This window comes from Perognathus longimembris, chromosome 13, assembly GCF_023159225.1.
Source record: "Perognathus longimembris pacificus isolate PPM17 chromosome 13, ASM2315922v1, whole genome shotgun sequence".
NCBI lineage: Eukaryota > Metazoa > Chordata > Mammalia > Rodentia > Heteromyidae > Perognathus > Perognathus longimembris.
Window position 1 is genome coordinate 51,233,925 of NC_063173.1, and position 15,759 is coordinate 51,249,683.

At 34.9% G+C, this 15,759-nt stretch overlaps 3 protein-coding genes across 3 annotated transcripts; all 3 read left to right on the forward strand.

Annotated features, from left to right (window-relative positions):
• Window positions 1-1,237: 1,237 nt before the first annotated feature.
• On the forward strand, window positions 1,238-2,206 carry LOC125362550 (olfactory receptor 1086-like). The gene has a single exon (XM_048361369.1). It carries the CDS (start codon window positions 1,262-1,264, stop codon window positions 2,204-2,206), a length of 945 nt encoding a protein of 314 aa, XP_048217326.1. The 5' UTR covers window positions 1,238-1,261.
• A 5,023-nt stretch (window positions 2,207-7,229) lies between these two features.
• LOC125361976 (olfactory receptor 8H1-like) lies at window positions 7,230-8,177 on the forward strand. Its single transcript, XM_048360627.1, has one exon. It carries the CDS (start codon window positions 7,230-7,232, stop codon window positions 8,175-8,177), a length of 948 nt encoding a protein of 315 aa, XP_048216584.1.
• Window positions 8,178-14,563: 6,386 nt separating this feature from the next.
• On the forward strand, window positions 14,564-15,508 carry LOC125361435 (olfactory receptor 8H1-like). Its single transcript, XM_048359919.1, has one exon. It carries the CDS (start codon window positions 14,564-14,566, stop codon window positions 15,506-15,508), a length of 945 nt encoding a protein of 314 aa, XP_048215876.1.
• The last annotated feature ends 251 nt before the right edge of the window (window positions 15,509-15,759 follow it).

Below are 15,759 nucleotides of genomic sequence, written 5' to 3' on the forward strand. Positions count from 1 at the left end.
CAGTGATGTAGAGCATTTTTTCTTATTTCTCTAAATGAATAACATAAAGTTTTATTTATTCCTGGTTTCTTACATGTGGGCATTTTTAATCTTAGAAATTAATTTTATATGTAACTGTAAATGTTTGGTTTGTTATACCTAATGTATAGTTAATGTTTAAGTAAACATTATGCTTTATTATTTTACCTATGACAATGAGTGAATTAGTGCCTTTTTCACTGAGTTGGCAGACAATACTAAACAACACACCAACATTAAAGAAAAAATATATTTTCTAGTTTCTAAGAATGAGTCATTTGATTTGCAGTCAAGATTTTAAAGTATTGCAGAAACCAGGAAGGACAACAAGAATTTGGAATTCTAAAGGACTGAAAATGATGAACAACCTAGCTGGAACAAAGAGGTAATGAGAGATAGGAGCATAGAAAAAAATATTGGCTGTTGCTTGATACAAATGGTAAAATACCTGACTACTCAACATGAAGCTTGTTACCATCAGTAACAGAAAAAAATTCAATATTTATTAACTATACTAATAGATTTAATGAAGATACAAAAATTTTAGGTACTTTCCTACAATTATATTATTATAATATTGGAAACAAAAGCCATTACTCTATTGGATCAAAATAATTAATAGTATTGTATACTTAAATTTCAATTTTATTAAGATATTTCCTCTTCCATATTTATATCTTTGTTGTCCAATAAATATTGTGCTCACTGTGCAGAAGAACATATTATAGCAAAGAGTTTTACTATACAAAAACATCTAGAATTCAGATATTCACATTCTATATTCTGTTCACTAATTTGAGTGTCATGAGAACCTTTCACTGATACACTTCTGTAATTACTATAAGAATAAGTAATTAATATAGGGACAGTTAACCAGTATATTATGATTTTGAGAGTGGCATAGGCTTATCAGTGACTGAAAATATATCTTCAATGAAAACCTGTATGAATAAAACCAAACCTGATCTTTTGCTCTGATCATCATATCCTGATATTCTGGTTATTAAACATTGCTAATAAATAAATAAAATGTGAAGTTTGTGGTGCTTTTTAAAAATATTTTTATTGTCATTAAATAGTACATAGGACTTACCATTCACCAAAGCAGTTAATGAATACAGTGTCTTGATCAGTCCTACCCCTTTAAACATTCTCACCCACCCTTCCCAAAGCACCCTTTTGACTCACGAGACTGTTTAATATTTTCTAGACCATCTTCAAGGCTGTTCTGTGTGATTGCACCATGAAAAATATCACTGAAGTTACCATATTTGTACTCAGGGGCTTTACAGATAACACGGAGCTTCAGATTCTCCTCTTCCTCCTTTTTCTATCCATTTACGTTTTCACTCTCCTGGGGAATTTAGGAATGATCATATTGGTGGCTGTGGATTCGCGATTGCATAACCCGATGAACTATTTCCTAAGCGTTTTATCTTCTTTGGATGCGTGCTTTTCTACCATTATTATCCCCAAAATGCTACTGGATTTTATATCAGAGAAGAAAGTCATTTCTCTGTCTGGCTGTGCAGCACAGATGTTTCTTGCTGTGACGTGTGGGACCACAGAATGTTTTCTGTTGGCTGCCATGGCTTATGGTCGCTATGTAGCCATCTACCACCCTTTGCTCTACTCAGTGAACATGTCACCCAGAGTGTGTGTGCCCCTCATCACTGCTTCTTATGCGGGGGGGGGGGGGGGGGGGTTACTGCATTCCACCCTACACACAGTAGCCACGTGGAGCCTGTCTTTCTGTGGCTCCAATGAAAGTCAACATTTCTTCTGTGATATCCCTCCTCTGCTCGCCATCTCGTGCACTGACACGCACACAAACCAGCTTCTGCTCTTTGTCTTTGTGAGTTCCATTGAGCTGGTCACTCTCCTGATTGTCCTGCTCTCCTATGGCTGCATCCTGTGGGCCATTGTGAGAATGCGTTCTGCTGAAGGGAGGAGAAAGGTGTTCTCTACGTGTGCTTCTCACCTAACCGGGGTGTCAGTTTATCACGGGACGATCCTCTTCATGTACATGAGGCCGAGTTCTAGCTATGCTCTGGAGCATGACATGATCGTGTCGGTGTTTTACACCATTGTGATCCCCGTGCTGAATCCCATCATCTACAGTCTGAGAAACAAAGACGTGAAAGAAGCACTGGCTAAATTATGTAGGAAATGTTGGTGTGAGAGTTAAAAACAATTTTTCAACTCAAGGATTTAATGAAAATACAAAACACCAAACTTTGTTTCTGAGTGCCTCTTACTGTCACTTCTGAGACTAAAGCCAAATAAACAAGGAAAACAAATGTTTGTTTAAAAAAAACAAAAACTTTTAAAACAGTGATACTATGCTCATTATTGTAGATTGAGCCCAGTAACATCTGTGTGCTAAGCAAGAGTTGGAATCACTGGAGCCACAACACCTTCCTCTCTGTTCCTTTTATTCATTCACTTATTTATTCCTCCATCTGATCATTCATTTGTTCATTTACCCAGTCCTTTTTTATTTTTTGTCAGTATTTTGTTATTGAGAAACGGAACTCCATACAGATTTCCATAGTAGATCTACTGATTTGAGTTACCAAAGCAATGAATGATATTTCCATTATTTCTATTCTTGGATTCAAATACATAGTTTTTGGTCCCCCACCCCACCCCCACCCTGTGCAATTGTTGGCCATTCTGACTGAATTGGGCAGTAATCTCACTTTAGCGTTTATTAGAATTTCTCTGACAATTAAAAAAGTTAGGCATTATTCTTTTCATTTATGTGTTGGCCATTTTGTCTTTATGAGAAACATACTAAGTTGATTTGCAGAATTATTAATTGAATCGTGAAGGTTGGAGTGGTTCAATATTTAATTATATATTCTAGATGTGAATCTCTAATCAGATGAGCAACTGACCAATATTTACTCAATTATTCTATTTTTCACACATTCTATTTCTTAATATTAAAAAGTACAGACAGAGCTTTATTTGCATTGTCCAAATATGTTTTTGCACATTGCTTTTTTTATCCTAAAATATTTTTAGTTTATTGGCACTTAAAAATATGTCATAGAAGGGCTAGAGATATGGCCTAGTGGCAAGAGTACTTGCCTTTTATACATGAATCCCTGGGTTCAATTCCCCAGCATCACATAAACAGAAAACGGCCAGAAGTGGCACTGTGGTTCAAGTGGCAGAGTGCTAGCCTTGAGCAAAAAAAGAAGCCAGGAATAGTGCACAGGCCCTGATTCCAACACCAGGACTAGCAAAAAAAAAAAAGTCATCAAAAAGAATAATATGATATTGGTCTGGGGAATATGGCCTAGTGGCAAGAGTGCTTGCCTCTAATACATGAAGACCTGGGTTTGATTCCCCAGCACCACATATACAGAAAACTGCCAGAAGCGGCGCTGTGGCTCAAGTGGCAGAGTGCTAGCCTTGAGCAGGAAGAAGCCAGGGACAGTGCTCAGGCCCTGAGTCCAAGGCCCAGGACTGGCAAAAAAAAAAAAAAAAAGAATAATATGATATGACACTTAATTCATAAATGTCCCATCATAATGTGAACAACATAATTTATACAATTTGGTGCACGAACCTATATTGAGAATAATGAGAAAACTAAGTGTAAGACTACATTAATTGCCAAGAGCCAGATATTAAGGAAAGTTGTGTTGAAGAAGTTAGGAAGCTGACTTTTACATTACCTACTTCCCACCTTCCTCAATCTCATGAAATGGAATACAAAAATGATATAAAACAAATCTCTTATGGGGTGTGGGTTCTAGTTGGATTGGAGAAGTCAAATGAAAAAGATGAAAATCTATGGTCAAAATACTTCATATCAACATATGATGTTAAATTTTGTCTTTTTCCTTTGACTTTCTTCCCCATGGTTTTACCACTGATGTCAATGTAATTGATTTTGGTAGCCTGCATATTTTATTTACATTTATAGGAACTAGGAAAGGGAAGGGGAACATCAAAATGGAGAGACAAAGGGTAAAAGGTGAACCAATGCAACAGCAATACTTAGAGACAAAATACTATAAACCAACTTTACAATTGGGGGGGAGGGAAATGGGGAGGGAGGAAGGTGGGAGAAAAGTGAGGGAGGAGGTAACAAATTTGATGTGAAATGTACTCACTACATTATGTAAGAAACTGTAACCCTTTATATATCACTTATACAATAAGTAAATTAATTAATTAAAAAATACTTTATATACATGCTTGAATGTGAAAATGGAATAGTGAAACTTCCAAGATTAGTTTGGGGACTGGAAGGAATAATGAGGAAGAATGATGAGGGTAACATACACCCTGTGAAATATACCCCTGTATTCTATCAGACCAGAGTAAAATAATACTAGAAATCTATACCAAGTGAAATTAGAGAAAATATTAAAATACAAGGATAATGCATAATATACTGCTTGAACACCCAGGAAAATAAATGATGAAATAAAAATAAATATTAAAAAATACAAAGTAAAAGTGAAAATGAAATTTCCTCAACATTATTATATTTATCAAATAAAGTGCTAGGAGGAAATTGTAGTGTGGTTACATATATTTAAAAAGAGAAGAGTAATAGCAACAACAGCAACAAAAACTCAATATTACAAACAAATAACCTAAGAATTCTCCAAACCCCTAGTTAAAGAAGAAACCAAACATACAATTAGTAGACAGGAAGAAATAATAAAGGTTAAGGCAAACATTGATAAAATAGAGAATGAAAAGCAAGAAAAAGAAGAAACTGAAAAAAGTTGCTTTATGAAAGGTAGATAAGATTAACAAGCTCTTAGGCAAAGTAACTCAAAATGAATAGAAGACTTAAATGCATAAAATTGGAGATAGATATTAACATGAGTAGCAGTGAAATTTAAATGTTTGTTATCAGAAAATATTCTGAAATTTATAATCTAATAAACTAGGAAATCTAGAATAAGTGGATACATTTCTAGATGTATTTGACTACCAAGTCTGAGTCATAACAACATAAACCACTGAAACAGATCTGTAACAATTAAGAGCACTGGGGAGAGGAGAGGGCCAATCAGAGGAGAAAGGGGAAAGCAGAAGATACTAATGGGTCCTACAGGATAAAAATTGTGTGTGTGTGTGTGTGTGTGTGTGTGTGTGTGAAATTAGCATGAGGCACTGTCAACAGTACAACAATATGTAGACATTTCTTTACAAAGAGTAATGATTGATAAAATTTCAACTGTAGTTTAAAGTGGTTCTCATGGATGTCTCTAAATTTTAGTGTATTCTATCACTTGTTAGGAGTTTTTACTCATTATATAATCATACTTTCCTATGCACTTCTTTTTGCTTACAGTTTTGTACCATAAAGTTTTATAAATCTATTTTATGGTGTCACTCAATACAAATATTTCTCTGAAGATTTCTATTTCACATAAATTTAAAAATTTCATGATCCTTTATTTATACCATGCAAACACTGGATATTATAAATTAATGTAATTAAATAATTTTTTAAAAACTCAGAAGTAGAAGTAATAATAAAAAAAAGCAATGGTGTCCAGGCTGGATACTCTTTATTTTGTAACTTAAACATTACTGACTAACAAACACATACTCACTGAAAGTTCTAGGGTTTAAGACAAGTATCAGATAAACATATTTTTTTAAATAATACCTCATAAATTACAAAACGATCATGTTCTTTCTTGAGGAATGTCTGTGTAGAAAAGCAAAAGTTTCAGTCCTTGAGCTTCTATCCTTGAACTCATGCCAAGTAATTTTCCTGGGAAATTGGTCCCTGAAATGACACACTGTTGCTTTATTATCCCTCAAATATAAATGAGGTAGCCCTAGTGTAAGAGAAGGAAGACTCATACTGTTTTGAAGATAATCATACAAGTTTCTTGGGCTCATTCTGAGGCAGATCCTTCTGGTAAACTCTCCACTTATTCAATTTGAACAAAATTCATGCTGTGATTTAATTTCCTTAGAAATAAATAAATATTTAAATACATAAAACAACTTTTAAAGTAGGAATTAAATGCCACTTGGTAGATATCTTCTGATACTAAAATAGCTTTCATAGTCTATTTCTGAAATAAATTGAACATTCATGAATTTTGTGATGTTGGAGGGATACTTTGGCTCCCAGTGTTAGTGTTATATTGTAAAATTAGAGTGATTTGACAGATGAAAAACCCAGTGTTCGATTGAGAAGAATGTCTGTGCATTTATCATTTGTGTCTTACATGAAGTAATGTGAGAGTTTGGGTAACACACATACAGACTTGAAAGAATTAGTCTATGTTGCCTATGATTTAAAAATAGAAGCTTGGAAGAATTTTTTTTTATAAAAGATGAACTTAGGAAAATGTGGTATAACCTGAAAATAAATAGGTAAGTGTGGCATGCAAACCTAATACACTTTTAAAATAAGGTAAGAACTTAATATGCAGTTAATGGCCTGGGAAAACTAAGGAGCCACATATAAAGGGTTAAACATTGTTCTAACATTGTTTGTTATCTCTATCTTTCTGCTCAGGTTCACAGAAATAACTATTAACTGGAATACAACACCTTGAGACATAAAGTCAAGATGACAGGCATCATGTTTATTTTCAATGATTTCAGATAAGACATATAGTCATTTTGCACCCCTTTCCACATATAAAATACATTAAAATAGTAGTGCATAAGATAAAACACTTCATGGAGATTAAATGTGGAAACTAAGGGAATCATATGGAATATTTAGGCTCCTTATATATAAGAAGACTGTCACTTTTATATAGCATATACAAATGTCAATTTGTGCCTTAAGCTATAGGGGATACTTGATTTATGTTAAAAAGTAATGTTTTCTTTTCATTGTGAGAGAAATTACATTTATTATAAAAAATACTGGATGAACCAGGTGCTGGTAGATCAGGGGTGTAATCCCAGCTGCCCATGAGTTTGAGAACAGAGGATCGCAATTCAAAGAAAGCATGAGCAGGAAAGTCTTTGAAGCATTTATCTCCAACAAGCTAACAAAAGCCACAAGTGGGACTATGGTTCAATTAGCAGACTACTAGCCTGGAGCACAAACATGTCAGCTAGCGCACCAAGGCCCTGGAAGGGTAAACACACACATAAATACACACAAATGAATATTACATCATTTATAGAATAAAATTTTTGAAGTGGGTAGGGCTAAGTAAACCCTTTAGTTTCTTAATAGATAATATTAGCCCGTTATGGATGCCAGGAATAAGACAAATATGTCCTACTTCATCCTTGTGGGACTGACAGACTCTGGAGAGATCCAGTTGGTCCTCTCTCTGCTGTTTTTCCTGATATACTTGATTTCTATGCTGGGGAATCTAGGTATGATAGTGGTAATCTGGCTTGATCACCAGCTTCACACTCCTATGTATTTTTTCCTCACTCACCTTTCCTTCCTTGACCTATGTTATTCAAATGTCATCACACCTAAAACCTTAGCGAACTTGCTGACTTCCTCCAAAAGCATTTCATTCGTGGGCTGCTTCACGCAGATGTTCTTTTTCGTTCTACTTGTTGCTACAGAATGTTTTCTCCTGGCCTCCATGGCTTATGATCGCTACATTGCAATATGTAACCCTTTGCACTATCCAGTGATTATGTCACCAAGACTCTGCCGAGCCCTACTCAGTGGGTCCTACATGGTTGGCTTTATGGATTCCCTTGTCAATGACCTTTGTGTAAGCAGATTGCATTTCTGCAATTCCAACATAATCCAACACTTTTTCTGTGACACATCCCCAATTTTGATGCTGTCCTGCAATGAAACCTATAGCACAGAGATGATGATAATGTTTCTTGCTGGTTCCACAGTAATGGTCTCACTTGTCATTATATCTGTGTCTTATGTGTCCATTCTGTCGACTATTCTGAAAATCAGTTCCACTTCAGGAAAGCAAAAAGCCTTCTCCACCTGTGCCTCTCATCTCCTTGGGGTCACCATTTTCTATGGCACCATCATTTTTACTTATTTAAAACCCAAGAAGTCCTACTCCCTGGGAAAAGACCAAGTGGCTTCTGTGTTTTACACTATTGTGATTCCCATGCTGAATCCACTCATTTATAGTCTGAGAAACAAGGAAGTGAAAAATGCTTTTCTTAGGGTGGTGCAGAAAAGAGGAGGATTCCGAGAATTACAATAATAGGGATGCTAGGTATTTCAACTTAACTTTGTGTTTTTGTCTGTATCGGGCATGTGTGTGGCCTCTAAAAGCAATATAATTCTGTCTTTAATAACTCTGAAGCCATGTTTTACGTGCTCAAATGTAGTCTTAAATTTTATCAGGAGTATGTTTTTGGGAGTTCATAGATTAATTTGAACTAATTCAATTGTATGTGTTAAGTGTATGACCTCTACATATGATTTGTTTTTAAAGCACAATTAATATTTAAAACATGAAATCCCAGGAGATCTACAGCTTTAAAGTACTTTGTTTTCACCAAGGTAAATATTGTGGCACACTTGGAATGATTTGTACAGATTATTTTCTGTTGACTTTATTCACACACTAAAAATTTGAGAAGAAGTCATCTGGAAGTATCCAAATTTGATTTAAGAGTAAGTTATGCAAGAAATATTAAGGCATTGTACATTTATTTGAAAAAAACTAGGAAAATATTGAATTTTTTTTAAAAAAAGAATCAATGCACTTACAATTTAATGCATCGTAGTTTTTTGTCAACGAAAGCTGTGTATGAATGTATTCTCAATATCAACACTCCATTGAACTCTTCCAAATTTTTCACTCCCTTCATCACCTACCAGTTATATAATTCTCTAGACAAAGTCAGACTAAAAGTGGTTATTCCCACGAGAGGATCACCAAAGCTTCAATAATTATGTGTACATGATCACATAAAATAATTTATCAAGATGAAATTCAGGAAATAGAAAAAAGTGGCATTTTGGTCCTGTTTTTGTTTTCTTTTCTTTTGACTTGTTTGTTTGTTTTTTCTTATTTATTGTCAAAGTAATGTATAGAGAGGTTACAGTTTCATATATTAGGCCTTGGGTACATTTCTTGTATTGTTTGTTTGGGAGGATTGAAGTGTAGACTCAGAAACAATGGGAAAAACTGTGAAATAAACACAGCAGTGATACTTACTAGACACTATGTTGAAATTTATTGGATTATTTTGCACTGATTCTGTTGCTCAAATACCCTTCAAATTAATTTCTACTTTTACAGTCTTCACTTATTCAGTCTCTGTTAATTGCTTCCATTTTCCCTAACTACACTTACACATAAACAATTTTCCTGTGGCCATTGACTCTCCAGATAATTCAAATAGTTTCTTTGGCTTCTTATACTTTAGGATGTTAAATCCACTCACATTACCCTTCCTTTCAAAATTACAGACTTGTGTAACTTGCATAACTAGGAGCTGTAGAAAACTGTCTACAACTAGTTGTTCATAATAAACTTTCTGCTTTGGTCACTATCATGTAAATTATTTTTTTTTTTTGCCGCTTCTGGCATGTATTCATCAGACTCGTTAAGGTAATTTTCCTTCATGTAAATGAATTGCGTGTATTGACCAAAAGAGTTGCTCTCTTTATGGATTTTGTCCATAATTCTCTTGAAACAATTGAATTTTCTTCTACCATGGTTTTATCATTACCTTTTCCATTGTGAAAATGTATTTAAATATTATTTTCATGTGTGACTTCACATCTGGATTATTTTTTATACCTTTAAAGAAATCATGACCACATCACATTGAGCTTCTTATAGCAAAATTCATAGCAAAGTGTCTACAGCATACTAGGTGTTTGACATGATCATTAAATGAATTTGCAAGTTAATCTGTAGAATGAATTTGTGAGTTAATTTTCCATACAATTGTTCTCTATCCTGTGAAGTGTATTTGATATTTAAAAACACAGAAAAATGTGTTTGTTTTCTGCTGAAAATTAACAGTTTTGGAAAAAGAATTTCAATAATACTTTGTGACAGACATGCATGTATTGTATGGTGCTACAAATATCTAATACGATGACAAATGTTTTGTAGGATCCATGTGAAACACCATAAAGTGTAAAGAGTAAAGGTAGATATGATTATAAGAAAAATGATATTTAATGACAATACTAACATGTACTTGAAATCCATACTTTTTTCTAAAATACTACTTTTCATTTGATCCACAGTAAATATGTGATTGATTACTTTGATTTTTTAAATAAGAAAATAAAAATATGATTCATCAAAAGGTGGGTATCCATTTAATAAAAATTGGTATTTATAGATAGATATCGACAGTCATAAAATCATTCCTATTACAGGGTTGACTCTGCTCCAAAAAGTAGAGCAAGCCAACAGATTGTGATTCATCGAATGTTGTAGAATAACTCAGCAGCCTAGACAAATACCCACTTAATGGCTCTGGGATGACACCTACACATGTTTATGATTCCCAATCAACTGGTTAACAGAACTTCCTGCTATTTATTGCACATTTCTGAACAGAAACAAGACAGGTGGAAATCACTGATTCCCACTGGCTCTTACGCAGATGGACATGAGAAAATATCAGTCTGTGAAAGTCATACACACATTCTACCCTGAAGGTGGCTCAGACCCTTCTCCCTCCAGAAGAACTTTCCAGCAATGGTTAATGTGGAAGGTGATCACAGTTAGTCGCTGAGGTCACTTTTCCCTGGCATTGACTTAACTTGTAGACCTACTTTACTTTTCAAATCTAAAAATGCAAAGCCTGATTCTGCACAAGGAGGATATTAAACAGTAGGACTCTTTGGGCTTCTTTCAGAAGCACTCGTTTTATGGATAAACATTTTGTGTGAAACAGAAATGTTCCTGGAACCCTATCCAAAAACTAGGAGAGAAAAAAGTAAGTCAGGAGGAAGTGTCCCAGGAAATACAATCTCCTCCATGTATCCAGCTGAGGATAGAAGGCCTTCTCCTTTACAGGCAGCTTTTGACATACTTTCTGATTAGCTGCCCTCTGCACAGGAGGTTCAGGAAGGTCAGAGTGGGGCCAGGTGAATGTGTGACTGGTATTGTAGGTGAAGAAGTCTGTGCCTGTTTACAGACTTCCCATCTGCACTGGAGAGTGGCCACTTGACTTGACATGCCAAGATCAGGGCATTGTGAATTTTCCATCTGTCCCTGGCCTATACATGTGTTAGTCCACACCTGTGCGATTCTCCACACCAAGACATCCAATTTTACAGAGGAAAAAGTCCCCTCAGATTTCACTTAAAATACTGGACTTTCAGTGACAACCTCCATCATCCTTTCTTCCTTCCTAACATATTCAACAAGAGCCGTTCTTACATTTTAAAAGAAGCATGTAAGTAGTTTGACTTTATTCACTCTCCCCCTCACTCACTCTCTTTAGGCTTACTTTATGAACCTCTATAACACCCTTGAACATATTTCTGAAGAGTAGAACTCATCTTACACAAATAATCACAGTACACATAGATTTATCACAGTACTATTTATATGACCCATATTTTAAAATCAACATGGTTTCCCTATAACGGATAAACTGATGAATGTGTTACATACTGATATTATACTTGTATAAATATAATGTTTGTAGTATTAATTTCTGTCTCTCTCCTACTCTCTTTCACTCTACACACACACACATAGATACACACACACATACACACAGACAATCAACGTTGATTTCACATTTATAAAAATACTGCACAGAACATCGTTGTTCAAGGTGATTTCCTTCACAAAAATTTATGTCAAAAAGGAGACAAAAACTTAAAAAATTGCACATTTCATTCTTTTCCCTTAAGCTCAGCTGCTCACATAGTTTGACTGTAGACTTTGAATCTACAGGTTTTTCCTTTCTCATAACAAGAAAACTGATTGAAATGTAAGGTCTTGGGCTGGGGATATGGCCTAGTGGCAAGAGTGCTTGCCTCGTATACAGGAGGTCCTAGGTTCAATTCCCCAGCACCACATATACAGAAAATGGCCAGAAGTGGCACTGTGGCTCAAGTGGCAGAGTGCTAGCCTTGAGCAAAAAGAAGCCAGGAACAGTGCTCAGGCCTTGAGTCCAAAGCCCAGGACCTGGCCAAAAAAAAAAAAAAAAAAAAAAAAAAGAAATGTAAGGTCTTGTAAAACTATATCAAGCATATAGTACATAAGGTGATACTTCTCTATTTGCCTCAATAAGTTGTCTTTTGAAAACCTGGGCTATAAACGGATTAGTTCCTTAAGAATGATTTTTTATAATGATAGGAATTGGGTTTTATGATGGATTCTAACTCCAGAAAATTTTATTCTGATTCTCACTTTATGTCTTTTCAATTTCTCCTTTGCTTTCTGCATCTGAGGAAAAAAATAAAACTCTATGAATTATTCCAATTTCATTATCATTCTTTCAGTTGTTCTTATCATTTTATGGAAATGTTCTCCTTTTTATGTGCTTCCAAATAGATGGGGATGTATTGCCAGTACATTACTTACAAACTCATCAGGGTTGTTTTATGATTTCCTTACAAGTGTTCTTTTTTTTAATAAACAATCCAGTACAGCTACACAGTAAGTCATAGTGCACAGATAGCACATACAGATACAGGATAGGATACAACCAGTCCAGGGAGCAGAGGGTTCGCAGTCCTGTGAAACTTCATAATTTCTGTAGGGCCCGAGAGCTAAGAACTGGTGTGCTGTGTGAGGAGTCACCAAGCGAGGTTGTGATACCCACTAAGTGTTAACATGAAAATAGTTATTTCATATTGCAAATTTCTCTCTCTGAAATAAGCATAAGATACTAAATATACAGTATAATGCCTAAGTAAGTCTTCGTGGAAATATACATATATATATGCATATATATATATGTTTGTGTACTATATCCAAATAAGGACTTTGTGCACTTTGCGAAATGACTAACAAAATTGCTGCATAATTTAAAATGACACCCAAGGATTTCTCTGACTTTTGTTCTACTCCATAATTTATAATAACCCTGTTCTATACATGACATAATCCTACTTTTTAACATGTAATTTTTCATATTAACATTTTAAAATTTCACATTACAGTGATAGTCACAAATTAATATTTGTGCTAAAACTTTGTAATTATTAGGAGTTTTACTTTTATACATAATATAAATAAAGTGCTAAATTTATGTGTATATATATAATACTGGACTTTCAATGACTAAGGTCCCTTTTTATTGAAAGCATCATCGTTAGGATAAGGTGATCATGTTCTTCATTTTTTAACCAAATAGAAAAAGTAACACAATACACATACAGTCTTTGAACTTCTGTCCGTGAACACATGCCAAATAATTTTTTTTTCCTGGAAATTGGTCCCTGAGAACGACAAAGTGTTGCATAATTTTCCATGCCCTTTAAATCAGGCACCCTGAAGCTAACATGCTGGGAGAGGAGGTAACCACTGCTCTATAGAAAATAAAAGTACTTGTTTAGGTTTCTTTGGAGGCAGAGCTTCCCAGCGTACTTTTGATTAAGTCAACCAGAACAAACTTTCTAGAGTACTTTAATTCACAGCAGGAGAAAAAAATATATTGTTCAAATTATGGGGAAAAATGTGTGTACATCGGCAAACAGATGTCACTATATCACAGAACCTTTCACCTCCTTTAATTCAATCTGTAATTTTTGAGAGGCAAATTGAAAATTGACTAATTCTATGGATGATCTTTGACAAATTGTTTGATTTTTAATGTCTTTGGTTCACAGTAAGTATACTTATAAAAACTGTAAAATCAGAGCAGATAACAGTCATTTAGTGATAAAAGTATTTGTAGACATATAGCTTGCAGCTTATGCTAAGTGATGTCAGCATTGCTAGAAAAAATGTAGACTTCAAGTATATGTTCAAAATATGGTTTTTGCAAGAATTTTTATTTTTAACTAACAACCTTGGAGTATATGATACAAGCTAGGAATTAGCCTTCATGAGTGACATGCAACAAATATGCACTAGTAAAATACCATAAAGTGAAAATTTGGAATTTGATTTAATTGACATTGCAAATGACTGAACAGCACATGTTACACTGATGATGTCTTCTCTCATTATTTACTCATACTAATATTCTGTTTACATTTATGGAGATAATTATCAAATTGAATTCACTGGTATGATCATGCTGTTTCATGTCAAATTTCTAAGACTAGAATCAACATCCATACACAATGAATTCAGATAAAGTTATTTGAAATGTCTCTTGATTTCACACATCGAGTATATTGTAGTAATAATAGCACCAATGGTCTACCACTTAAGTATATTGAATTCCTTCATAGAAGATAGCATTTGGAATAATTTCATATCCTTTCTCATTAGGAAATATGTTACTGTTTGTACGCTCCATTCAAGTCTCAGTCTGCCCATATGCTTAGTCATTGATAGTTGAGCCAAAGCTTAAATTTACTACCAATTTTGAGAAAAACTAAATTAATTGTTAAAATTGGTCATGGAACTGTCTGTACAATAAAAGTTCTTGAAGTTATTTATGTTGTCACCTCTCATTTCTCAATAGTTTGCAGCAGCACACTATGCGAACCTGGAATAACACAAATGTGCCCTGGTTTATCCTTGCGGGATTGACAAATTCTGGAGAGATCCAGTTGGTCCTCTCTCTGCTGTTTCTCCTGATTTACCTGGTTACTGTGCTGGGGAATCTAGGTATGATAGTGATAATTTGGCTCGATCACCAGCTTCACACTCCTATGTATTTTTTCCTCACTCACCTTTCCTTCCTTGACCTATGTTATTCAAATGTCATCACACCTAAAACCTTAGCGAACTTGCTGACTTCCTCCAAAAGCATTTCATTCGTGGGCTGCTTCACGCAGATGTTCTTTTTCGTTCTACTTGTTGCTACAGAATGTTTTCTCCTGGCCTCCATGGCTTATGATCGCTACATTGCAATATGTAACCCTTTGCACTATCCAGTGATTATGTCACCAAGACTCTGCCGAGCCCTACTTAGTGGGTCCTACATGGTTGGCTTTCTGGATTCCCTTGTCAATAACCTTTTCATGGGCAGATTGCATTTCTGCAATTCCAACATAATCCAACACTTTTTCTGTGACACATCCCCAATTTTGATGCTGTCCTGCAATGAAACCTATAGCACAGAGATGATGATAATGTTTCTTGCTGGTTCCACAGCAATGGTCTCACTTGTCATTATATCTGTGTCTTATGTGTCCATTCTGTCGACTATTCTGAAAATCAGTTCCACTTCAGGAAAGCAAAAAGCCTTCTCCACCTGTGCCTCTCATCTCCTTGGGGTCACCATTTTCTATGGCACCATCATTTTTACTTATTTAAAACCCAAGAAGTCCTACTCCCTGGGAAAGGACCAAGTGGCTTCTGTGTTTTACACTATTGTGATTCCCATGCTGAATCCACTCATTTATAGTCTGAGAAACAAGGAAGTGAAAAATGCTTTCCTTAGGGTGGTGCAGAAAAGAGGATTCCGACAATTACAGTAATAAGGATGCCAAGTATTTTGTCTTTGTGTTTTTGTCTCTATCAGGCATGTGTGTGGCCTCTAAAAACAATACAACACTGTCTTTATTATATCTAAAGCCATGTTTTACCTGCACAAATGTCATCTTAAATATTATCAGGTGTATATTTTGGGGAGTCCTACTGTAATTTGAAATAGACATTTGTATGTGTTAAGTCTATGACCTCTACTATATGATTTGTTTTTACAAGTTGAACACTTTACCACTTGGCC